Genomic DNA, 27,163 nt, shown 5'->3' with positions numbered 1-27,163 from the left:
TTGGAAGATATCTTTTATTTTCATTTCACAATTTTAGAAGAGGACAAGCAATATTTATGAATACAATGGGATCCATCCAGGATTATGTCTTAAATAATCAGCTCCTGGATTAGCCCAGTCACTTCTGATTGAGGGTCTCGTGAGTGTTCTATTGCAATGAAAGTATGTTACAGAAAGTGTCGATGTTTTATGAAACAATGTCGAGAGTAAGGAGACTGTTGAAGAGTCTCATGTCGCTATGAGCATGAGGGAAACAATACAAGTGCATTGTCCATAGGGAGTAGCAAGGAAGTAGATCTGAGGCCTCTTTTACATAATGTACAAGAGTACCTTATCTTGAATATCTTTTCCCACTTACTTATCAATCGTCTTTGAGGGGAAGACAACTGTTCGGGGACATAGGGGAAATAAAGTTATAAATAAGGATTTATACAGTGCAGAATCTCATACTGTAGTGCTCTCCAGTAAAGTAAGACCTGGAGTGTTTCTTTTAAATACACCACATTGGAGATGTGTACTTCAAAAAGGTACAAAAACACACCCACAACAGTGCCCACGTGCATACAAACGTTGGGAGAAAAATCATCTTGATTGATTATGAAGCGCAAACGGTTTGTTCTGAGTGCAATGCATCTTAAATGGTGTGACCTATTCTGAAGCAGACAGACCAACTGAATTCCCAAACAACTGCTCACAATTACGTCCTAACAATGCAAGCCCATTTGTTCAAATAAATACCCTCTCGAAATCTACACTTAATGTTCCCTAATGGTTTTTGACAAAATTGACTCCCCACCGCCCACCCAAATGTATCATTATTTTCATGTCATGTTTTTAATAAAATCAAACCATTCAATAGGCTGCTTTACGTTTCTTTTGATCAGACAACCAGAAAACAACATAGATACACATTACTCCAGAAATCCAATACCACATACACTGGTTAAAGACCTAGAATTCCTCCTCGATTCTGTGTCATTTGAAAGCCTCTTACTAAATAATACAGATATTGTTTTATAAGTACCATTCCAGTGTGACTCACTCAAAATTGCCTTGGAGAAAGAATATGTTATGTGCAAAATCAACTGTCCATTACATTGCATTGCTGTGGTGGGTTGCATTGCCAAGAACATCACGGATTCTCAGGCGTTGCCGAATAAAGAACCAGCATTTCATGTCTTAGAGCCCTGTGACGTCAAAGAGACTGTAACATGTCTTTATTGATGACTACTGAAGAAAGTTGAGAATAGGGAAAAAAAAGGAAGAAGGCAGATAAACTAATAGGAGCATAATATAGATTTCTGTCAATAAATAGGAACACTGATATTAGCCCCAAACCACTAATTATAATTGGCAAAAATAGGCAGAAATGAGAGAATATTCAGTTCATTTGAGATTTTCCCATAGATTACATTCCTATAGACAAGATATCAGCTAAATAAATATCTAATTACAAAGCTAACTAATCCTTTCCTGACACTCTAACCTGTCCACACCACAACCACTCTAATCTGCCGGTGATCTGAGGAGACAGTGTTTTCCAATATGAAGGGTTTAGCCCTTTGTGAAAACATAACACACAGTGCTTTAGTTGACTCAGTTACAGTGAAATATCATTTACCAAAGACTTCACCAGTGAATAACATTCAACAACATCTCCAGGGTAGACACCGAAACTCACCGAAACTCACTCAACAACTCTTCTTTACAAACACAGTGTCCATTCAGACCCTCTTCTCTTCCAGACCCTCTTCCTGATGTCCTTCAATCCTGAGCCGTATGGATTCATATGCATTGATGTCCTTCAATCCGGATTCATATGGTGTTCTTTAATCCGGCTCCAGACGGTCCAAGCAGAGGAGGCTGGCGGGGGGAGTTATAGGAGGATAGGCTCATTGTAATGGCTTGAATCGAATAAATGGAACAGAATCAAACATGTGGTTTCCATATGGTTGATGTGTTTGACACCGTTCCATTAACTCCATTACAGACACGAATGAGCCCGTCCTCCTATAGCTCCCCCCACCAGCCTCCTCTGATTCCAAGCCTCTGGAAAGCAGATTAGCCTTAAAGAACCTCAACGCAGTCACATCAACAAGAGGCTGTGTGTGGAGGAGCTGTCATATGCTTCTTTCATATAAGGCTTGTGCTTCTTGGCAGTTTTCTTGTTCTGTATGGTCCTTGCTTAAAAATGACCTCAACACCACTGCAAGGTGGTGACCTGTGGGGAAAAAGGTCAAGCACACAAAACAAATATGAAGACAAGTTAATGTCTCATCATCATCATCATAATCGTCACCACCTGGAAGTACCTCCGAGTCAATACATGCAAACGGTAATTGTTGTTGTAATCAAGCAAAACTTAGTCACGTGACCAGATCAAACAGACATTTCCTTACAGGTTGCAAGGGTCAGAAGTTCAGTGCCATTGTGTTTTGACTGCTTGAAACAAAAGAAACAGGTACCTTTCAGTGTATATCTGTAACTGGCAGGACAGTCAGAGAGCTGTGTTAGTTACCTGGGTCGACAGTGTTTCATGACAAGATGTGTACGAAGAGAATGGCCAGGCCAATGTTGAGAAGAATCACCATGGTTATCATGATGGTGTTCGGACTCTGGAAGAGAGAGGTACAGTAGATCCATTTCATGTTTTATTGAACCTTTACACAGGTTTGTCATATTGAGATAAAAATGTCTTCCTCAAGACAGACCTGTTTAAGATCTATGAAACAACAGCAATATAAATGGGATGAATGAAAAATGAAATCGCTATTATCCTTTTTACATTTAAGTTGCATCCATTCCTGTGTAGCAATGCTGTAATGACTCTAGTAACAACACTTGTGAAATATGGTGACTGGGAGAGAAGCTGCTGCTGCATGGTAGGCGGTCTGGTAGGCGGTCTGGTAGGTTCCCATATGCTGTATGCTCCTTTCAACACAGGGGGCCTGGGCCATGGAAAAACCTCCCTAGAGTACATGCCATATAGGGCAGAGCGCCGAGGTCTCACGTCCCAGACGAACCACTAGTCTGCACGCCATCTACAGTTTCCATAATCATTCAGAACAAACAACTGTTGCCTCGATAAACACTTATGTAACAGACACCTGAAATGCAACGTTCATTTACATACTTTTATAGATCGGAATGGGTCGTCTGGATTACAAAATTGGACATGTGTAGCTAACGATGGTAGCTGTTGGTAAGCTCCCAACAAGAAATGTGAAAATTGCCTTGATTGTGGTTGTCAGAAAGGAAATGTAGTTTGAGAATCGGTACAAACATAACTAGAGGGATAATTATTATTACATCAGAGGAAAAGCGGAGGGGAGGTTAATCAGAAAGGGGGTCTGATTAGTGTGGTTTAAAGGACCAGCATCAACTGTAGATAACAGTCTCCAGAGTAACATCAGGTTACATATTTGCACTTGAGTCTGCTTTTCGAACCCAGGTCATGGGAGAGTGTACTACATAACATGTAAGGACAGTCTTCATTTGACTGAATGTGTTCTCAAAACGTTTCAATACATGAGATATTGAGTGTTTGAATTGCCTTACCTGCTCAAATTCTACTACTTCTGTAACTTCACTTGGGCTCTTCACCATGTTCTTCATCAGCTTGGCCTCTGCTTTGGGTTCAACCTTCGGGGCTGGCTTGGCAGCTTTAGGCACTGGTGTAGGTGCAGGTGTGGCAGGTTTTGAAGCTGGACTGGCCTCCTGTTTCGTCAATTGCCTGAGTGATGGCGAAGGCTTGGGTGACACTTTATTGACAGACTGGGCACTGGACTCTGGTTCGCTCTCAGATATGGTGGACACGGGTCGTTCATTGACCGACTCTGTTCTTTGTTTGGGCTCTAACGATTTAGGCTCGGGGGTGACGGCAGCTTTGGAAGACACTTTGGAGGCGGGAGGAAGGGGTGGGGCTTCTTTTTCTTCTTCTGAGTAGGCGACACTGGTACTTATCGAGGGAGCAGCTTCGGACACTTTAGCCTCAGATGCCGTCTTCTCCAGGGGTTTGATCTCCAGGTCCGAGCCCTGCTCTACCTTGTTGCTCAAGCGACTGGAGGCGCGGCTGCTAGGGATGGGGGCAGTAGCGAGGCGCTCTTCAGGGGGAGCAGCGGCGGGAGTGGTGGGCCGGCTGTTGGTTCTGCTATTGGGACGGCTGCTCCCCCGACTTCCATTGCCTTTGTCCCCGTTCCAGCCAGCGGGGCCGAGGAGATGGGGGTCCTCTTTGCTGACGTTGCCCTGCTTGGAGTGCCTGGATGCTGGAGGGGTCACAGCAGGGCTGGGGGAGGGCGTGCGGGCTGGAGAGGAGTCAGGCCTGTCGTGCAGCATTGGGCTTTCAGCGGGTGTCGGTGGCTGCCCTGCTAACAGTGGTTCATGCATTATAGGGCCTGTGTTCTCATTGCCATCTGAGATCTCCTGTAGCGCTCTCTTCTTCATGTACTCTGGGCCTGTGGAACAACATGGAGAAATATATGTTTGATGAGATTCCAATAACAACAAGATTAAGATCAGACTAATTTATTTATTGATGTTTTATAGTCACGTACACCGGTTAGGTGCAGTGAAATGTGTTGTTTTACATGGTAGCTAATAAAAAATGGTTAGTGCAGGATATTTTGGAGGTTATTAGCTAGGAAGTGCAGACAGTCGTGGATGGATTTGAGGAGTATCACCACGGTCTAGATTTGTATTTGGAGCCACTCTGCCTTCTTGTAACACAGTCCTGTGACAGTCACAATGGGGTGACTACAGTTGGCCTGAGAAAACGCAGCAACTGCGTTTCCCTTATAAGATCACATAGGGTTGATATTTCATAGGTCTAAAAACATGCTACTTTAGGCTGTAAATATCACAGAGTGGGCCTTTAAACTAACAGCTGAATTGCAATATGCCAAACCAAACAAGTTGAGTCTGTAATATAGGCCTAAAGAAATAAGAACTGCTAGCTGGTTTTTGATGTACAACCTATAAGATCATTTTGCAGGGTAGGATTTGAAATACTGTCCATGTCCGAATACCCATACTAGCGTACTAAATACTATGCAAAAAAAGTTTTAGAGTATTTGTAATTGTGAAAATAGTACTCCAAACGCTTCATCTAATGTGTGATTGCGTTGACTCCAGCCATTCGTTCGTTTTGGTACAGCGCGTCAATTTATCTGATTATCAGCTGTTGTCAAACACTTGAGTCGGAAAAAAGAGTGACTTCTACAACTAGTTTAAGCTTCGAAATGAGTATGCGGTTTAAGTATGTAGTACGCTAGTATGTTTATTCGGACATGACCACTGACTTGACTCAGAGCCTTCTATTAACAGGCTCTGACGTAACCACTTACTTATCTGACATAGAGTACAAGCAAGCACAAACAAAGACAAAAAAGACTAGTAGAGGGAGTGAGACAATCTACTATCAATCACATACTGGTGTTTAGCATTAGCCCTCAATTTTAGCCCCAATTTTTCAATCAAGAAGATCAAGGAAAATTCTTAAATGAAGAATTCGGGAAATACTATAGTCTATTAGCTGTCACGCCTGCTCCCACTTCCCCTCTCTGGCACATCATTATGCACACCTGTCACCATTGTTACGCGCATCAGTGCTTCATGGGACTGACCTGGACTACATTTACATTTACATTTAAGTCATTTAGCAGACGCTCTTATCCAGAGCGACTTACAAATTGGTGCATTCACCTTATGACATCCAGTGGAACAGTAGTGCATCTAAATCTTTTAAGGGGGGGGGGGGATTACTTTATCCTATCCTAGGTATTCCTTAAAGAGGTGGGGTTTCAGGTGTCTCCGGAAGGTGGTGATTGACTCCGCTGTCCTGGCGTCGTGAGGGAGTTTGTTCCACCATTGGGGGGCCAGAGCAGCGAACAGTTTTGACTGGGCTGAGCGGGAACTGTACTTCCTCAGTGGTAGGGAGGCGAGCAGGCCAGAGGTGGATGAACGCAGTGCCCTTGTTTGGGTGTAGGGCCTGATCAGAGCCTGGAGGTACTGAGGTGCCGTTCCCCTCACAGCTCCGTAGGCAAGCACCATGGTCTTGTAGCGGATGCGAGCTTCAACTGGAAGCCAGTGGAGAGAGCGGAGGAGCGGGGTGACGTGAGAGAACTTGGGAAGGTTGAACACCAGACGGGCAGCGGCGTTCTGGATGAGTTGTAGGGGTTTAATGGCACAGGCAGGGAGCCCAGCCAACAGCGAGTTGCAGTAATCCAGACGGGAGATGACAAGTGCCTGGATTAGGACCTGCGCCGCTTCCTGTGTGAGGCAGGGTCGTACTCTGCGGATGTTGTAGAGCATGAACCTACAGGAACGGGCCACCGCCTTGATGTTAGTTGAGAACGACAGGGTGTTGTCCAGGATCACGCCAAGGTTCTTAGCGCTCTGGGAGGAGGACACAATGGAGTTGTCAACCGTGATGGCGAGATCATGGAACGGGCAGTCCTTCCCGGGAGGAAGAGCAGCTCCGTCTTGCCGAGGTTCAGCTTGAGGTGGTGATCCGTCATCCACACTGATATGTCTGCCAGACATGCAGAGATGCGATTCGCCACCTGGTCATCAGAAGGGAGAAAGGAGAAGATTAATTGTGTGTCGTCTGCATAGCAATGATAGGAGAGACCATGTGAGGTTATGACAGAGCCAAGTGACTTGGTGTATAGCGAGAATAGGAGAGGGCCTAGAACAGAGCCCTGGGGGACACCAGTGGTGAGAGCACGTGGTGTGGAGACGGATTCTCGCCACGCCACCTGGTAGGAGCGACCTGTCAGGTAGGACGCAATCCAAGCGTGGGCCGCGCCGGAGATGCCCAACTCGGAGAGGGTGGAGAGGAGGATCTGATGGTTCACAGTATCGAAGGCAGCCGATAGGTCTAGAAGGATGAGAGCAGAGGAGAGAGAGTTAGCTTTAGCAGTGCGGAGCGCTCCGTGATACAGAGAAGAGCAGTCTCAGTTGAATGACTAGTCTTGAAACCTGACTGATATGGATCAAGAAGGTAATTCTGAGAGAGATAGCGGGAGAGCTGGCCAAGGACGGCACGTTGAAGAGTTTTGGAGAGAAAAGAAAGAAGGGATACTGGTCTGTAGTTGTTGACATCGGAGGGATCGAGTGTAGGTTTTTTCAGAAGGGGTGCAACTCTCGCTCTCTTGAAGACGGAAGGGACGTAGCCAGCGGTCAGGGATGAGTTGATGAGCGAGGTGAGGTAAGGGAGAAGGTCTCCGGAAATGGTCTGGAGAAGAGAGGAGGGATAGGGTCAAGCGGGCAGGTTGTTGGGCGGCCGGTCGTCACAAGACGCGAGATTTCATCTGAGAGAGAGGGGAGAAAGAGGTCAGAGCACAGGGTAGGGCAGTGTGAGCAGAACCAGCGGTGTCGTTTGACTTAGCAAACGAGGATCGGATGTCGTCGACCTTCTTTTCAAAATGGTTGACGAAGTCATCTGCAGAGAGGGAGGGGGAGGGGGAGGAGGATTCAGGAGGGAGGAGAAGGTGGCAAAGAGCTTCCTAGGGTTAGAGGCAGATGCTTGGAATTTAGAGTGGTAGAAAGTGGCTTTAGCAGCAGAGAGAGAAGAGGAAAATGTAGAGAGGAGGGAGTGAAAGGATGCCAGGTCCGCAGGGAGGCGAGTTTTCCTCCATTTCCGCTCGGCTGCCCGGAGCCCTGTTCTGTGAGCTCGCAATGAGTCGTCGAGCCACGGAGCGGGAGGGGAGGACCGAGCCGGCCTGGAGGATAGGGGACATAGAGAGTCAAAGGATGCAGAAAGGGAGGAGAGGAGGGTTGAGGAGGCAGAATCAGGAGATAGGTTGGAGAAGGTTTGAGCAGAGGGAAGAGATGATAGGATGGAAGAGGAGAGAGTAGCGGGGGAGAGAGAGCGAAGGTTGGGACGGCGCGATACCATCCGAGTAGGGGCAGTGTGGGAAGTGTTGGATGAGAGCGAGAGGGAAAAGGATACAAGGTAGTGGTCGGAGACTTGGAGGGGAGTTGCAATGAGGTTAGTGGAAGAACAGCATCTAGTAAAGATGAGGTCGAGCGTATTTCCTGCCTTGTGAGTAGGGGGAAGGTGAGAGGGTGAGGTCAAAAGAGGAGAGGAGTGGAAAGAAGGAGGCAGAGAGGAATGAGTCAAAGGTAGACGTGGGGAGGTTAAAGTCGCCCAGAACTGTGAGAGGTGAGCCGTCCTCAGGAAAGGAGCTTATCAAGGCATCAAGCTCATTGATGAACTCTCCGAGGGAACCTGGAGGGCGATAAATGATAAGGATGTTAAGCTTGAAAGGGCTGGTAACTGTGACAGCATGGAATTCAAAGGAGGCGATAGACAGATGGGTAAGGGGAGAAAGAGAGAATGACCACTTGGGAGAGATGAGGATCCCGGTGCCAACACCCCGCTGACCAGAAGCTCTCGGGGTGTGCGAGAACACGTGGGCAGACGAAGAGAGAGCAGTAGGAGTAGCAGTGTTGTCTGTGGTGATCCATGTTTCCGTCAGTGCCAAGAAGTCGAGGGACTGGAGGGGGGCATAGGCTGAGATGAACTCTGCCTTGTTGGCCGCAGATCGGCAGTTCCAGAGGCTACCGGAGACGCTAGCTACCGGAGACGCTGGGACCACCAGATTAGGGTGGCCGCGGCCACGCGGTGTGGAGCGTTTGTATGGTCTGTGCAGAGAGGAGAGAACAGGGATAGACAGACACATAGTTGACAGGCTACACAAGAGGCTACGCTAATGCAAAGGAGATTGGAATGACAAGTGGACTACACGTCTCGAGTGTTCAGAAAGTTAAGCTTACGTAGCAAGAATCTTATTGACTAAAATGATTAAAATGATACAGTACTGCTGAAGTAGGCTAGCTGGCAGAGGCTGCGTTGTTGACTATGTAGGCTAGCTGGCAGTGGCTGCGTTGTTGACACTACACTAATCAAGTCGTTCCGTTGAGTGTAATAGTTTCTACTGTGCTGCTATTCGGGGCTAGCTGGCTAGCTAGCAGTGTTGATTACGTTACGTTGCGTTAAAAGAACGACAATAGCTGGCTAGCTAACCTAGGAAATCGCTCTAGACTACACAATTATCTTTGATACAAAGACGGCTATGTAGCTAGCTATGTAGCTAGCTACGATCAAACAAATCAAGCCGTTGTACTGTAATGAAATGAAATGAAAAATGTGATACTACCTGTGGAGCGGCGAAATGCGACCGGATTGTTGAGTGCGGAAGTTCTGTTCGGTAGACGTTGGCTAGCTGTTGGCTAGCTAGCAGTGTCTCCTACGTTAAGGACGACAAATAGCTGGCTAGCTAACCTCGGTAAATTAAGATAATCACTCTAAAACTACACACTCTAAACTACACAATTATCTTGGATACGAAGACAGCAAAGACAACTATGTAGCTAGCTAACACTACACTAATCAAGTTGTTCAGTTGAGTGTAATAGTTGTGCTGCTAATCGGTAGACGGTGGACGTTAGCTAGCTGGCTAGCTGCAGGGCAGATAGCAGTGTAGACTGCGTTAGGACGACGAAATACGATAATTACGCAATTATCTATGATACAAAGACGGCTATGTAGCTAGCTAAGAAGAAATTGCTAAGATTAGACAAATCAAACCGTTGTACTATAATGAAATGTAATGAAATGTAATACTACCTGCGGACTGAGTGCGGATGCGACCGCACCAATGTCGGAGGAAACACCGTCCAACTGATGACCGAGGTCAGCCTGCAGGAGCCCGTCCCGCCTCAAGGATTCGCTATATTACTTTATTGCCTCCCCTGTATCTGTCACTTCCTCATTTTCTTCCCCGTGTCTGCATTAAGGTCGTTTTGTGCCCACTGTCCAAATGCTGTCTGCGTTTTGTTTCATGTCCGTTATTCATTAAATGTTCACTCCCTGTACTTGCTTCCCGTCTCCCAGCGTCTGTCTTCAGAATAGCACTGTTTCTCCCTGTCAGCTTCAGTGTGGTTGAGTGACACTGTGACCTTGCCCCATTTGTACCATTAGACACAGATATTTCATGCAGGCACTTGACAGTCAGTGGCAACTTTTTATCCGTGTCTATTTCTTATGAATTTATTTTTGGTATTTTAAGTTCTCCCCAATTTCAATCTTGTCTCATCGCTGCAACTCCCCAACGGGCTCGGGAGGCGAAGGTTGAGTTATGCGTCCTCCAAAACATGACCCGCCTAACCGCGCTTCTTAACACCCACCTGCTTAACCCGGAAGCCAGCCGCACCAATGTCGGAGGAAACACCGTCCAACTGATGACCGAGGTCAGCCTGCAGGAGCCCGTCCCGCCTCAAGGATTCGCTAGCCAAGTAAAGCCCCCCCCCGGCCAAACCCTCCCCTAACCCGGACGACGCTGGTCCAATTGGGTGCCGCCCTATGGGACTCCCGATCACGACCGGATCGAACCTGGGTCTGTAGTGACGCCTCTAGCACTGTGATGCAGTGCCTTACACCGCTGCGGGAGGTCCTATCAGTATCTATTTGGATCTGCTAAGCACTCAGTTGGTCCTGGGTGGGTAGTGAGTGACTGAAGGGAGAAAGAAATGCACACTCGACAAGGCTTTGGGGCCTGACTGTTTGGGCCCTGACAGACCTGTAAGGAAACTGATATGATTGCTCTACCCAAGTAAGATGGTCCTTTTTTTAGATAGTCAAAGGTGACTACCCTTGTGGAGTGCCTGCCCAAGCCAAGCAAAGACTAGCTGCAACAGTAGCAAGACAGATCTATCTATCATTTTAAGCAACAACATGCTAGATGCTTTGAACAGAACAGCTTTAAAATCTTGTCATTCCGTTAAATTCACTTTGTAACATTTGCTTTTCAATACTGTTCTTGAAAGTCAATTATTACTATATTTCCAAGTCTCATACAGCACTTGGAACGAATGTAAGAAAGCTTGGAAATCAAGGCTCTTGTATATGTTTTTCTCTTGTCAATATCAATCCCGCAGCTGAGAAGTCCAGTCCACATACCTGGCTGATAGAAGGAAGGGGACAGTTCCCTGGCCACCAACCTGGCGAGGCTGGACTCTTGGTTGGAAGCCTGAGAGGCCTGATCGGCAGAATCTGACTTGGCCTTAGCATGGGTCGTCCTGCAGGGAAACAAACAAAGCTTCTTTACTCAACATCAACTCACCCAACCTTACAGTTACTTACTGGATTGACTTATTTTAGTTCATAGTGGAGCAAAGGGCCTCAACTGTTCAACTTTACAAAAGCATGCTAAATCTGTAGCTACTTCTGATGTCATCGTGATCAAATATTCAAATGTACAGATCTAAGGCGAAGAGTTGAAACATCGTTAATCCGATTCTGATCTTTGATCATGACAACATTTGCCTGTGAAAATGATTGGGAAATCCTGCTGTACTTTCGCTAGGGTTTAGGGGACTGCGGTTGCCATTGCAAGCCCGATCCATTCCCTTCCTCTTTATTTTCTTTTTTTATTTATTTTGCCTGCTCGCCTCCCTACCACTGAGGAAGTACAGTTCCCGCGCAGCCCAGTCAAAACTGTTCGCTGCTCTGGCCCCCCAATGGTGGAACAAACTCCCTCACGACGCCAGGACAGCGGAGTCAATCACCACCTTCCGGAGACACCTGAAACCCCACCTCTTTCAGGAATACCTAGGATAGGATAAAGTAATCCTTCTCACCCCCCTTAAAAGATTTAGATGCACTATTGTAAAGTGGCTGTTCCACTGGATGTCTTAAGGTGAACGCACCAATTTGTAAGTCGCTCTGGATAAGAGCGTCTGCTAAATGACTTAAATGTAAAATGTAAATGTAATTTTGGAAAGATACTTTGGCACTCTGTCTGGACTATAAAAAGCAATGAGAACATCGCCAACACTTAAGATTCCCATATCACGATATATACCCAGTTAGCCCTATAGTCCAAGAGATGAATACTGGTACGAACCAAAAGCACAAACCAACTAAGGGGTTGTGCTGTAAAAACCAACGCTAACTGTACTAATCCAAAACCAGACTGAAATGGACAGAAATACTACAAAATGCTACTTGTTTACAATATTCATTCATTTAAAAAGCTATAGGGCTGATGTGTGGAGTTGAGTTGGTCATGTGGTTCACTATTATTATTAGCTGGAGAGGGTGTCCTACTCTCTCGTTGGGCTGGAACAGAAATAAATGACTCTTTAAACACCTCGACCCGGACAATGAGTTAGTGCCAGGGTGTTTGCAGGGTGTTCCCCTGTACTGTGTATGTTATATTCACAGATTCATTCAGGATTAGTCTGTGTATTTATACATACTGTAGAGAAGGCAAATGTAATACATGCAGATTTAGTATACAGTTACTTTTGATTAAAAAAATATACAAAAATTGACCTATTTACTGCGTACTACTTTAATCATCCTTGATAAAATACGTACAGAAGTTTGTGAAACTTTTAGAACATACAGTATATTGTGTCTGCACAATGTGTCTGTTTGACATTAAGGCTAAATAATATTGCATTAAATCATAAGTTGGAGTTTGACAGCACTTAAAGATGTATACTGTGCCTAAACATACTCTACAGACGCCTCCTCTTGCCCAACATTTTCTCTTCTATTTTTCTCTGATTTACCTCCCAGGGTTTATTATAAAACCAAGTACAAAGTGATGGCATTCAGGATTCAATGATACTGATATCAACCCCAGGCTCAAGCTCAGGCTGGGGCTGAGACTGACTGATTATCATTACTATGTAAATACTTGACATACTGTAATGTTACACTGCTGGGCTCAAAATAGATCCATCCACTTAAAGACTTTGAGGGGTAGGCAGCACTTCCCCAATGGAACAATTAGGCTGAGGTGGCTGGGACTCCCTGTCTTGATATAGTATATCAACACCGGTCTGCTCTTAAGTCAACAATGTTCTTATACAGTAGTCTCAGCCCAATCTCAGACAGGTTGGTTATCTTGATAAAAGAGCAGACATAGGGCTGGAGAGTCTGTGCTATGGAGGGCTGGAGAGTCTGTGCTATGGAGGGCTGGAGAGTCTGTGCTATGGAGGGCTAGAGAGTCTGTGCTATGGAGGGCTGGAGAGTCTGTGCTATGGAGGGCTGGAGAGTCTGTGCTATGGAGGGCTAGAGAGTCTGTGCTATTGAGGGCTGGAGAGTCTATGCTATGGAGGGCTGGAGAGTCTGTGCTATGGAGGGCTAGAGAGTCTGTGCTATTGAGGGCTGGAGAGTCTGTGCTATAGTCTATGCTATTAAGGGCTAGAGAGTCTGTGCTATTGAGGGCTGTAGAGTCTGTGCTATTAAGGGCTGGAGAGTCTGTGCTATTTGAGGGCTGGAGAGTCTGTTCTATGGAGGGCTGAAGAGTCTGTACTATGGAGGGCTAGAGAGTCTGTGCTATTGTCTGTGCTATAGGCTGGAGAGTGAGGGCTGGAGAGTCTGTTCTATGGATGAAGAGTCTATGCTATTAGGGCTGTAGAGGGCTGGAGAGTCTGTGCTATGGAGGGCTTGAGGGCTGGAGGGCTGAGAGTCTGTTCTATGGAGGGCTGAGGGCTGGAGAGTCTGTACTATTGAGGGCTGCTGGAGAGTCTGTGACTATTGGAGGGCTGTAGAGTCTGTGATGATTGAGTCTGGCTGTAGAGTCTGTGCTATTGAGGGCTGGAGAGTCTGTTCTATTGAGGGCTGAAGAGTCTGTACTATTGAGGGCTGTAGAGTCTGTGATATTGAGGGCTGTAGAGTCTGTGCTATTGAGGGCTGGAGAGTCTGTGCTATTGAGGGCTGGAGAGTCTGTGCTATTGAGGGCTGGAGAGTCTGTGCTATTGAGGGCTGGAGAGTCTGTGCTATTGAGGGCTGGAGAGTCTGTGCTATTGAGGGCTGTAGAGTCTGTGCTATTGAGGGCTGGAGAGGGCTGGAGAGTCTGTGCTATTGAGGGCTGGAGAGTCTATGCTATGGAGGGCTGGAGAGTCTGTGCTATTGAGGGCTGGAGAGTCTGTGCTATTGAGGGCTGGAGAGTCTGTGCTATTGAGGGCTGTAGAGTCTGTGCTATTGAATAGCTGACAAGCCCATCTGCCATTTACAAGCCTATGAACTTCTAACTTGGGTAAGAAGTTGTATAAAACGTACTTTCAAAACTGCACAATATACTACGAGACATTCTGATGAAAATGTGGTCTAGGCTGAGGCTCAAGGTTTGGTCTAGACTGACTAGAAACATCAATTTCACATTGTGCAAGTAAGTAGTGAGACAAACATACATCCTAAAATGTTAACATTTCACAGATATGACAGGCTACTTGTAACACATAACAACATGATCTTGTGTGTAGTGTTCAGAGGTTCCTAAAATGGTAGTGCCGTTCTGTTGGGTTGCCAGGCAGTGCCATTCCGTGGGAGGAGTGTTACAACAGATGGTGCTTTCTGACTACCTGCAGTACTCCTCACATTCCTCAGAGTCCTCTCAGATGGCGCGCTAAGTAAACCATTAGTGTAGACTGGTCTCAGATCTGTTTGTGCTGTATTACCAGATGGTGAAACTGATTGTTGCCTGGTCCTTGATCTGTTTGTGCTGTATTGCCAACACCTATGCCAACTCCTGTGGTCAATATTGTGCCATAGGAGTTGGCTATACAACACAAACAGATCTAGAACCAGGCAACAATCAGTTTTACCATCAGGTAATATGGCACAAACAGATCTGAGACCAGCACAAAGAGATCTATGGCCAGGCTAATATCAATGCTCAGTACTCCAGAACCAAGGCAGTTTTACTACAATTTAGTTGGTGGCCCTCTACTGATAGGTTTCAAGTTTCAAGTTTTAATGTCACATGCACATGTACAGTGAAATGCCTTTCTTGCAATGCGACGCAGTAATCAATAGCAATCACTTCAAACAGACTTGTTCAACAAACTCTGATATGAAGCTGCGGCCTAAATACCATATGTGCGTTTAGACTCCCCCAATAGACACCCCCATATTCTAAGGGCAAGAAGCCAGCGAATGCAAGACACTCAGTCAGTCGTCACAAACTTGCCTTCGACCCCAACCGACATTGAAACGTGAACATAAAGCCAGCTTGACACTCACTTGAAAAAGAATGGCTAACGTCATTTTCTGCTTTAAAAACCCCCACTTCATTAGCCTTCACTGTTGCCAGAAATTATATTGAGGTCAGTCTACTTTTCTTCGTGCTTCACACGACAGTCACAGGAGACCCGGTGTCATCGTGGCCTGTCACTGGTGCTCTGCAGATGAGTGGGGTCCTGAACTTATAGCAGGGGGAGGGTTTCATAGTACCAGCAGTATAAATGTGCTACTTGACAGAGCAGTCAGGAGATACATGATTTGCTTGTTCTTCTGGGTGATAGGACACCAACATTAAACCTCCATTTGACCTCTTCTGATTTGAAACAATGTGACAATGTCAAAATCCGTACGCGCGTAGTCAGGTACAAGTGTGTCTCACCACAGTTATCTTCGTCATATTGTCATCCTTTCGAACTACACACGGGCAATAAATAGGTCTTGCAAGAGTACATACAGTACAAAGCTAAGAATAGACGGTGTTATCCGCAACACTCATATTTACAAATCATATGATTGGCTGCATTGAAAGAAAATGTACATATCAGCACTACTGTATGTAAGTCTAGACACCCGGCTAATGCAAGGTGCGGTACATGTATACGCCAACCTCTTATCCCCACTTAGTTATGAGCTCGGTCATATTTATATCCATGAAACCATTTGACACCCCTGCTGACGCAAGGAAGGCTGACTGACTGCTGTGGTGTCAATTATGTGTTGCTTGCAGACCTAGGTTTAAACACTATTTGAAGTCGTTTTACGTTAACTGTTTGCTTTAGCCTTCCTGGAATGCAAGATAGGCAAGTTTTTTTGTCGTTTTGTGACTATTCTATTCTTTTCGTTGCGCCAGGCAAGATCAATCAAGCCCAGCTACAGTATTTGCAATTATTTCAAATACTATTTGAACCCAGGTCTGGTTCCTTGTCCGCTAGCTACCAGCGAGAAAGTGCTAAAACCCGTTTCAGAGCTTTGTCACTGCATGGGGATTAGCTAACAAACGGTTCCAACAGACACACAAAGTTGTCTTCAGGCTTAGTTGAGGACACTAACACCAGAAACATATTCCATTTTTGGATCTTAGAAAACAAGCCTGCAATCATTCAAGTAAGCAAGACTTGGTTGTTTTACTTCCATCACGCTTCATTGATTAGTTGTTTTACAGCAGTGCTACTTCCAGTGTATACTGTGATGTGATGTTACTGGTCTGCCTTCTCAGGCAGAGTGTAGACTATTTAGACTGGGCAGGAAAGTTGCTGGAAGACGGTATAGCAACAGCAATCAACTGTTGCCTGCATTCCCCTGTGATTGTGATTCAGCAACAGTGTGTGCCTGCCCTTATTTAGTCACCCAGTCAGTCTAGGCCTCCATTTCTTACTGACTACTGATACTAGGCCTCTCTCTCTCTCTCTCTCTCTCTCTCGCTCTCTCTCTGTGCACCATTTACACCCAGACAGTCCCAGACTGCCGTGGTCTCTGCTGCCTTCATATACTCTGAAGAGACTCAGCCTCACACCAGACCAAAAACACACCCACCTCAAAATACTGACTGAATGTCAGGGCAGGGAGGGAGAGGGAGCATTAACCTAAGGGCGGCTGGGTGTCTCAATGGACAGGTTGTATTTATAAACCACTGACTTAATCACAATGGCTGCTTGTTGGCCCTGGCACCATGGCTGATGGCTGGGCAGCGCGCAGAGAGTCACTGCTGCCAGGGACATGGTCCACGTCTGGCTAAGGGATACCATCCTGGCTAGATCCCCTGCCCTGTCCTTCACCCCTCCACAACAACAGAACAGAGGGCTTCAATGTGTACTCCTCTGTGTAGTATGTATGAATGATTAGTTAGTTCCCGTTCGTCTCCATTTCTTGAGTCCAAGTGACAAGCTCAGACACTTTTAAAATTTTTAATTTTACCCCCTTTTCTCCCCAATTTCATGGTATCCAATTGTTTAGTAGTTACTATATTGTCTCATCGCTACAAACTTCTGTACGGGCTCGGGAGAGAAGAAGGTCGAAAGCCATGCATCCTCTGAAACACAACTCAACCAAGCCGCACTGCTTCTTAACACAGCGCGCATCCAACCCGGAAGCCAGCCGCACCAATGTGTCGGAGAAAACACTGTGCACCTGGCGACCTGGTTAGCGTGCACAGGAGCATCGCCGCAGGAGTCGCTAGTGCGCGATGAGACAAGGATATCCCTACCGGCCAAACCCTCCCTAACCCGGATGACGCTAGGCCAATTGTGCGTCATCCCATGGATCTCCCGGTCGCGGCCGGCTGCGACAAAGCCTGGGCTTGAACCCAGAGTCTCTGGTGGCACAGCGATTCAGTGCCCTAGACCACTGCGCCACCCGGGAGACCCACTTCACTATTTTCAATGTATGAATAATAGTGAAATAGTAGGAACTAGAACAATGATTTTGTATCAGTTTTGCTTTACTGGAGGTCACCGGTTAGAGGTACGGGACAATGTGCAGAATGTATGGGGCAAATCAGGTTTGGCCTCTTTCATTGATGAAAACCTCCAGGGACCAGGCAGGTTAAGACCACCGTGGTGTCCTTCATCCACTAACCGTCTGTTTCCACAGTGAGTCCTCAAAAGGCTGCTGGCTGTTTCACATGTCTATGTATGGAGTCTTCATGGCTAGGCCTGTCTGAAGAAGAGGATCCAGCAAAACTGTAAAACAATACAACAAATGTTTGGCCCATAACTCTTGCAATGCCGCTGGTATCAGTGGTGGAATATTTCGATTTCCATCTGCCTAGGAGCCAGGACAAGATCTGTAATTCATCAGCCAGAGCCTCGGGATGCGTCCCAAATGGCACCCTATTCCCTATATTGTGCACTACCCAATGGGCCCTGCACTATAAAGGCTATAGGGTGCCATTTGGGACGCAACCTTACTGTTGTAAACACTGGGCTTATTTCAGGTGCTGTTGTGGCTTCCAGTAGACATAAACACTGCTGCCTTCTATGGTGAGGCACGGAGGAAACCTGTGTCATCTTGACCGTCAGTGACTGTTTCTCTGTGTCGGTAGCCTGAGCTTGTGAGTAAGAGTGCAAATAAGGTCTAGGCCTACAGTACACAAAGAACAAAATCTAATTCTGATATGCTCGGTCAGATATCAAAGCTGATGCCTCAGGGGTTTCCCTCGCTATCAGCAGAGTCTCAACCAACACCCTCTCTCAAAAGTGTATCAATCTAAACTGAAGTGCCCTGCAGCTAGGTTCCCTTACGGTCAAGTATGCTAGTTCCTCTCAGATGTATTAGTGGTGGCTCATAGTGGAAGGCGATAGAATTCAGCAATTAAGGCACGAGGGGGTGTGGTATATGGCCAATATACCACGTTTCAGCACTGTTCTTATGCACAACCATTAGCCCTGGTATATTGGCCATATGACACAACCCCCCCCCCCCCCCCCCCCCGAGGTGCCTTATTGGTGTTATAAACTGTTAACCAACGTAATTAAAACAGTAAAACATTTTTTGTTGTTGTTGTTGTTGTCATACCCATGGAATACAACAGTTTTCAGACAATTAGCATTCAGGACTCACACCACCCAGTTTTTAATAGAAACTAACACCCTCCTCTCTCCTTCTCTCATCCCTCTCATTAACATCCCCTCTCGCCTTCCCCTCATAACACCCTCCTCTCTCCTTCTCTCACCCCCATTAACACCCCCTCTCTCCTTCTCTCACCCCCTCATTAACACCCCCTCTCGCCTTCCCCTCATAACACCCTCTTCTCTCCTCTCACCCCCTTTCTCCTTCCCCTCATTAACACCATCCTCTCGCCTTCTCTCACCCCCTCTCTCCTTCCCCCATTAACACCCTCCTCTCTCCTTCCCCTCATTAACACCCTCCTCTCTCCTTCTCTCACCCCCTCTCTCCTTCCCCTCATTAACACCCTCCTCTCTCCTTCTCTCACCCCCTCTCTCCTTCCCCTCATTAACACCCTCCTCTCTCCTTCTCTCACCCCCTCTCTCCTTCCCCTCATTAACACCATCCTCTCTCCTTCTCTCACCCCCATTAACACCCTCCTCTCTCCTTCCCCTCATTAACACCCTCCTCTCTCCTTCTCTCACCCCCATTAACACCCTCCTCTCTCCTTCCCCTCATTAACACCATCCTCTCTCCTTCTCTCACCCCCCCCATTAACACCCTCCTCTCTCCTTCCCCTCATTAACACCATCTCTCTCCTTCTCTCACCCCCTCATTAACACCCTCCTCTTTCCTTCCCCTCATTAACACCATCCTCTCTCCTTCTCTCACCCCCTCATTAACACCCTCATCTCTCCTTCCCCTCATTAACACCCTCCTCTCTCCTTCTCTCACCCCCCTCATTAACACCTTCCTCTCTCCTTCCACCCATTAACACCCTCCTCTCTCCTCCTCTTCTCCTCCCCTCTCCTTCTCTCCTCCCCTCTCATCCTTTCCTCCTCCCCTCTCCTCCCTACTTTTACTGTCCATTTTACAACTTGAATTGAATAATTTGCTGACACAATACCCAGTCACACACATGACGCAAACAGCAAAGGTAAGAGGGTTGTCAGGGAATCCAACAGACAACCTTTTAGAGAAAGGCCCATGTCACCATTACACCAAGGGGCTGCACAGTAAACTGAAACCATGGCATTGCCTCTTCCCCTTTTGAACTTGACAGTAATTTCTGATTGACATCACTGACTTTGCTCTTCACCTGGATCCCCATACACTGCAGGAGGAGAATGGCTTTCATTTTCATTGTTTGAGGCACCATGCTGCCAACGAACAGTGGCGTCAATAAACATCCTTCTTCTACTGTACCAGGGTTGTCCTCGAAGCACATGAGAGTAGCAAGGAAAAATGGATGCAAGTACCAGTACAGTACCAGTCAAAAGTTTGGACACACCTACTTATTCAAGGGTTTTTCTTAATTTGGACTATTTTCTACATGGTAGAATAATAGTGATGACATCAAAACTATGAAATAACACATATGGAATCATCAGTAACCAAAAAAGTGTTAAACAAATCAAAATATGCTTTACACACACGCACACGCACATCTATATATATATATATATATATATATATAGAGAGAGAGAGCTGTCTGTCTCAGCTATATTTGCAGTGTCTTGGACATCTGTCTTAGTCCTCCTTAGTTTGACCAAAATCCCTATATGGATCATGTGAATTGTGCAAGGACATAAATAGATGTACTTTTTTTATGGTATACTCAAATATAAAACACATTTGCCTGTTTGTTGGCCACATACTGTATATTGGTGCTGAGAGGACAGAGGAACCAGGCTACCCTAACATAGAACCAGGGTATCCTAACATAGAATGATGTTTCTATATGTCATATTGATGCTAAATGTTGATCCTGCGTTCACTATATGTGCATTTGGGAAAATCTAAATAATGATGTCTCTATATTCAAAATGCGTAATATACACTGAGTTTGTAAAACACTAACAACTCTTTCCATGACATAGACAGACCAGGTGAATCCAGGTGAAAGCTATGATCCCTTATTGATGTCACTTGTTAAATCCACTTCAATCAGTGCAGATGAAGGGGAGGAGACAGGTTAAAGAAGAATGTGTAAGCCTTGAGACATGGATTGTGTGTGTGTGCCATTCAGAGGGTGGACGGGCAAGACAAAATATTGGAATGCCTTTTAACAGAGTACGGTGACAGGTTCACCGGTTTGTGTCAAAGAACTGCAACGCTGCTGGGTTTTTCACACGTGTATCCCATGTAGCTCAGTTGGTAGAGCATGGCGCTTGCAATGCAGGGTTGTGGGTTTGATTCCCACAGGAGACAAATATGAAAATGTTTGCAATCACTACTGTAACTTGCTCTGGATAAGATTCCCCAATGAACTGAGGCTGTTCTGAGGGCCTAAGGGGGTGCAACTCAATATTAGGAAGGTCTTCCTAATGTTTAGTACACTCAGAGTATGTTTATTGTCTATACCTGGAAGCAGCAATCTCCGCTTTCTGTTTGGCGATGGCAGAGGCACGCTGAGCTCCCTCCACACCGCGCTCCACCTTCTGCCTGATCTTGGTGCCCTTCAGTTGGATCACCCTCTTCTTCATGGCCTTCACCAGCATATTGTTCATATACTTTCCCTCCTCCTTGCCCCCTTCCGCAAAGGTAGTGCATCCATAGCCGTGTCGCTGGTTGTCCAACCACTCACCCTCATACTTCAGACCACTGGACCGTTCGCTTATTCCATAGCCCGAGCGCTTGTCATTCTTCCACTCCCCCATGTAGACCTCTGTGGTGGTGGCATCGATGTCGGCCTCCACGGGGGGGAAATCATCTGGCCCGGCCAGGCTCTCGTCTCCCAGACTGATGGTGGAGTTGGCATCGCTGGCCACATCGCTGGCAGCAGAACTTAACGCAGATTCGCTCCTCGATCCCAGGAAGCTTAACTTGCTCCTCACACTGGATAAGGACGTACGGGAGTCTGACTTCTTCAGTTTCCCCAGGAGAGACCCCCTTCGGAACAGGCCCTTCTTCTTGGGTTTAACGGCATCCGGGTCCACCTGGAGGGTCAGGGCGAAGCCGCCCCGGGAGGGCCCCAGCTTGGTGGGCGTGGTGACCCGGGTCTCCTGGCCGGCGACGTTGGTGGTGGTGATGGCGGGGACATCCTGCTGGAGCAAGGTGCCGTTGCTGTGCTCGCTGCGGAGGGAGGTGAGGGAGGTGCGGAGAGGGGAGCGGACCACCGCCGCCATGCCGTAGGGCACGCTCTGACGGACTCCGTACCCGTGTCGCATACCGCCAGTAAACTGGCCCTGAAATGTGCCTGAAAAGACACAGAGGGCATTAATAGATATGTTAACATCTACAGAAATAGACAAGATATAGACTAAACCGTCTTCACTAGCCTCACACGTCACACACAATTTCGTTGAAGATGTGTGGGTTGGCTATTTATCATTATCATCACCCTTATGCCACTGCAAGGTAAATCAACAGTGTGAGATGAATAGTTTTGTTTGGAAAGTAGAATAAATTGCATCATTGCAATGTTGAGGTAACTTAGACAATGTGGAATCAATGCAGGTCAGGAACCATAACATGATAGAGAACACTGACACATTTTTTTCTACTTTGTCCTACACTATGAAGTACATCGACACAGTAACATATGATTTGATAGGTGGGCATACAGTTTGCGTGAAAGACTACAGTACAAGTTATATATGTTACCCAAACTAATCATGGGTCTAGTCTGTCATGCAAAATCTGTGTCTGGATGCCATTGGCTGTAGCTATAGTTGGACCGTGAGGCCAAGAGGACACAGCAGCCTGCTGGACTATTATTACTTCCTGACACATGGTGTCAGAATCTCCCAATCAACCAATCAAATGGGCCCAAGTCTGATGAGTCAGCTACTGAAGGGACCAGGGGCTTTAAACAGACAGCACCGCCACCAATATTATTGGTGTGCTCTCTCAGCAGGTTCAAGTGTACAGTTACAGTATGAGAAGACATAGCCCAGTCCTAGATCTCTACTGCATGTGCTTTTGCCAACTCCTCTGCCTAAGCTACGGTTCATTCAGTCAACATTGTAGAGGAATCAGTGATGTTTCTCCTGTTAATGTTCCTCCGCTCTCTCACCAGTTCTTTAGGGCATCTCAGAGTAGGAGTGCTGATCGAGGATCCGATTTATCAAGATTATATAGACAGGGGCGACCGATCAGCACCCATGACTTCTTGTGTGTGTGACAACAATGAAACTAAAACAGCTAAGATAGTTTAGTTTAGCATGCCACATCACAGGACACACTTTGTATTGACACACACCACTAATGTGCCTCCCACTGCCACTATACTTTGGCAAGAGGTCCTTAGCAATGGGCAAGATCCCAATGGACCATCTGCAGCAACACTTGGGTTCCTCTCCTTGGTCCACTGGCGCAAGCTTTAGTCGCTCATTCTCTCATAAAACACTGAAACGGGACATTAGGATTGTGCTGGAAAGCCTACTGTACTGTAGATAATCACTCATATCCCTGATGCTACATCTTCAGCTGCACTTGAATATATCGGCACCGCAGAGAATAAATACCAATCCTGTGCAACTGCCTCTACCCGTCTTCACATGTTAAATGTCAAGTAAGATAAATGCCAAGTGAGGCAAATGGATGTGCAGCAATGGTACAATATTATTAGGGGAGGAGATACTGACAATCTATTATTGAGAAGATAATTGTATTGGATTCACTGATTTGCGTACCATGTCTCCTAGAGGTCTGAATCAAAGGTTTGATATCAGACCATTTCTTACTTGAATATGTTACTTTACTTTGATTTGTCTTGCCTTCCAGGTTACCCACTTGGTCATTTTGTAAACATATGTTATGTTCTGGAACCATGACATGCACTCATCTCATTGTTATTTCATTATTAGAGATATACAAATGTGTTTTGCACCCACCATGCGTCATGTCCGCAATGGTCATGTGAGGTGAAATGTGTATATTTTGGGGATGTGAACACTCAGTGTGTTTGACCTGACGAAGATCTGTTTTGGATGGAAGCGTTGTCAATGAAGCAGTGAATTGGGAGCTTTAACAGTGTGCGGGCCTTCTTGTTCTATTCAATATTTTTACACATTACTGTATTGCTATTACATATGATCAATTCCAGATTCCCTTACATACACTACCGGTCAAACGTTTTAGAACACCTACTCATTCAAGGGTCTTTCTCAATTTGGACTGTTTTCTACATTGTAGAATGAGAGTGAAGACATCAACACTTTGAAATAAAACATATGGAATCACATAGTAAACTATTTAAAAATAAAAATAAATGTTCTTCAAATAGCCACCCTTTGCCTTGATAACAGCCTTGGCATTCTCTCAACCAGCTTCACCTGGAATGCTTTTCCAACAGTCTAGAAGGAATTCCCACATATGCTGAACACTTCTTGGCTGCATTTCCTTCACTCTGCGGTCCGACTCATCCCAAACCATCTCAATTTGGTTGAGGTCAGTGGATTGTAGAGGCCAAGACATCTGATGCACCACTCCATCACTCTAATTATTGGTAAAATAGCCCTTACACCGCCTGGAGGCGTGTTGGGTCTTTGTCCTGTTGAAAAACAAATGATAGTCCCACTAAGCCCAAACCAGATCGGATGGCGTATCGCTGCAGAATGCTGTGGCAGCCATGCTGGTTAAGTGTGCCTGGAATTCTAAACAAATCATAGACAGTGTCACCAGCAAAGCACTCCCACACCATAACACCTCCTCCTCCATGCTTCACGATGGGAAATAAACATGCGGAGATCATCTGTTCACCCACACCGTGTCTCACAAAGACACAACGGTTGGAACTAAACAGCTCAAATTTGGACTCCAGAACAAAGGACAAATTTCCACCGGTCTAATGTCCATTGCTCGTGTTTCTTGGCCCAAGCAAGAAACATGTGGTTTCTTTGCAGCAATTTGACCATGAAGGCCTGATTCACACAGTCTCCTCGGAACAGTTGATGTTGCGATGTGTCTGTTACTTGAACTCTTTGAAGAATTGATTTTTGATGCAATTTCTAAGGCTGGTAACTATAATGAACTTATCCTCTGCAGCAGAGGTGACTCTGGATCTTCCATTCCTATGGCGGTCCTCATGAGAGCCAGTTGCATCATAGCGCTTGATGGTTTTTGCGACTGCACAGTTCTTGAAATGTTCCATATTGACTGACCTTCATGTCTTAAAGTCTCAATGGACTGTCCATTCTCCTTGTTTATTTGAGCTGTTCTTGCCATAATATGGACTTTTGCTCTTTTACCAAATAGGGCTATCTTCTGTATACTCCCCCTACCTTGTCACGACACAACTGATTGGCTCAAACACATTAAGAAGGAAAGAAATTCCACAAATTAACTTTTAAGAAGGCACACCTGTTAATTGAAATGCATTCCAGGTGACTACCTCATGAAGCTGGTTGAGAGAATACCAAGAGTGTGCAAAGCGGTCATCAAGGCAAATGGTGGCTATTTGAAGAATCTGAAATATAAAATATATTTTGATTTGTTTAACACTTTTTTTGTTACTACATGATTCCATGTGTTATTTCATAGTTTTTTTATGTATTCACTATTATTCTACAATGTAGAAAATAGTAAAAATAAAGAAAACCCTGGAATGAGTAGGTGTTCTAAAACGTTTCACCGGTAGTGTATACTTGATTTAATTAAATGCCATGATATGGCTGGTAAAGTGTCAAACCCACCTCCAAACACAAAAACAATCACATACCTCCATCAGCATATGTCTCTGTGCCATATCCATCTTGTAATCCGTTATTCCAGGTTCCTTCATATTTTGCTCCACTACCCACACTCAGACGCAAGCCATATCTCCCCTTGAAGCCATGAGTCCATTCTCCCTTGTAAACCCACTGTCCTTTAGTCTCAACTCCTAGACCGTGGCGCTTCCCTTGCGACCAGAAGCCTTCATAGGTATTTCCGCTTGGCCAGGTGTACACTCCAACTACTTCAAACCCGTAATTCCAGGAGCCGGAGAACTCGCCCTGTCCTTTAGGTCCGGTGCAGATCCCATGCCCATGGGCTTTGCCACCTTCCCAACCACCACAATAAGCTCCGCCATCATCAAATTCAAAACGACCTCCACTCATACCTCCCCTTCTGTGACTCCTATACAAAAATGTGATTCAAAGGTAAAGTCAAATCAATGACAACAAATAAATCTTGGTCAAGATAAAAATCTCTTCCTTCAGACTGCATCCACCTTCTCCTGTCATTAAAAACAATTTAGGATATCCTTGGTACTGTGCTTAGAATTGATTTGTACTTTTCGGTATTTTTCACGTAGCCTTCGCACTAGACCCTAAAAATGTTTGATTTAGGCGCGCATTTTCTTATTCCCTCATGGATGACTTCTGTTGATCCCCGGTCGATTTTTAGAGTCATGAATTTAATGCAGCCTCTGTGCTGACTGAGTAAGATTTGTTACGGTTGTTTCCCCCTGAGAGATAAAACTTATATGCCCTTATTTAGTTGAACTGTCTTTTGATGTATTATCTTGCTGGTTGAGCCAGGGATCTTGCATGGCTTTCCAAGGTGGCCATAGAAAAGCCCCTTTCCCCTATCCCTACTTCCCCTCACTCTGCCGCTGCTATCTCAAAACACTTGGTGCGGTTGTAAAATGTTTAAGCAGACCTAACAAGGCGACCAGATCCACACACACTGTTCCAAAAATACAACCCAATCCTTACCCTGCTGCAAGGAGTCATCCCAGATCACTCGCCACTTCAGAGTTGGGCATGCGTAGGGTATATCCACAGTCACACACTGAAGACAGAGCGTTTAAACAGACCTTGTCTGTTTTAATAAGGTAGCGATCAGCTATGCACCATCAACAACATGTGGTTAAAACAAACATTTCAAAGCAAAATAAAAGGACGGCTTGAAATCTTAGGCATGGAAAAATAGTACCACTGCTTGAATACTGTCAGTATTTCCTTCATGGGATCCAATAGTCTATGGATGCGAAAGTAAACTATCATATATGCCTATATAGTCTTAATTAATACACTAAATTGACTCTAAACTCGTATTGCTTCAATTCATATGATGCAACTCAAAACTTGAACTGCTGCCATTTACAGCCGCCGAATTTATCTTAGAACATTTCATATTCAGCACGACCCCTCATCCTTATTTGTGCACTTAGCTGAACGCCACCTTGAGGCTTGCTTGGGATGCCTAGATTCCTGATTGCTCAGCCCTAGCATGTAAAATTCGCACCATCTACTGGCACAGATTAATCATTGCAATATTTGTGGATAAAAAACCCACAACAAAAACACGTAAATTGCTCTATAAACTTGGAGTAATTTAGTTTTTTTATGAGTAAAATGAGAAGGGTTAATGCAATTGATTCAATGCAGCTAAATTGCACAATCATTAGTTGGATTGGGGACCCTATACTGTAACCTGTTAAGACCTAAAAAATACAATAAAATGCTTTTAATGCTTTTTAATCCAACTACCAATATTGACCACCGTCCTTTTAAAAACAAAGACCTATCAATAACGGCTATCCTACACTCCTTCCTCATAGAGAGCACTTTGACCTTCTCGTAAAAT

General features: G+C 45.6%; 1 protein-coding gene across 1 annotated transcript; it reads right to left on the bottom strand.

The window, feature by feature from the left end:
* LOC115102511 (junctophilin-2-like) lies at positions 1-26,221 on the bottom strand. Its single transcript, XM_029622548.2, has 6 exons — positions 25,311-26,221; positions 21,011-21,845; positions 10,964-11,082; positions 3,559-4,454; positions 2,519-2,615; positions 1-2,221 (listed from the first exon to the last, which is right to left on the bottom strand). Exons 1-5 carry the CDS (start codon positions 25,687-25,689, stop codon positions 2,535-2,537), a joined length of 2,310 nt encoding a protein of 769 aa, XP_029478408.2. The 5' UTR covers positions 25,690-26,221; the 3' UTR covers positions 1-2,221; positions 2,519-2,534.
* Positions 26,222-27,163: the final 942 nt, after the last annotated feature.

The sequence above is a fragment of the Oncorhynchus nerka genome, linkage group LG20 (genome assembly GCF_034236695.1).
Source record: "Oncorhynchus nerka isolate Pitt River linkage group LG20, Oner_Uvic_2.0, whole genome shotgun sequence".
Classification (NCBI taxonomy): domain Eukaryota; kingdom Metazoa; phylum Chordata; class Actinopteri; order Salmoniformes; family Salmonidae; genus Oncorhynchus; species Oncorhynchus nerka.
This window is presented reverse-complemented; position numbering and strand designations above follow the sequence as displayed.

What these genes read in the sequence shown, in the direction of transcription:
- LOC115102511 (XM_029622548.2), bottom strand. Translation starts at nt 25,689, where the DNA reads ATGAGTGGAGGTCGTTTTGAATTTGATGATGGCGGAGCTTATTGTGGT. An exon ending in GCGGAGATTGCTGCTTCCAG is followed by an intron (nt 11,083 to 21,010) that starts GTATAGACAATA and finishes GTTTCCCTGCAG; the next exon opens with GACGACCCATGCTAAGGCCA. An exon ending in CCCTTCCTTCTATCAGCCAG is followed by an intron (nt 4,455 to 10,963) that starts GTATGTGGACTG and finishes GTTGTTCCACAG; the next exon opens with GCCCAGAGTACATGAAGAAG.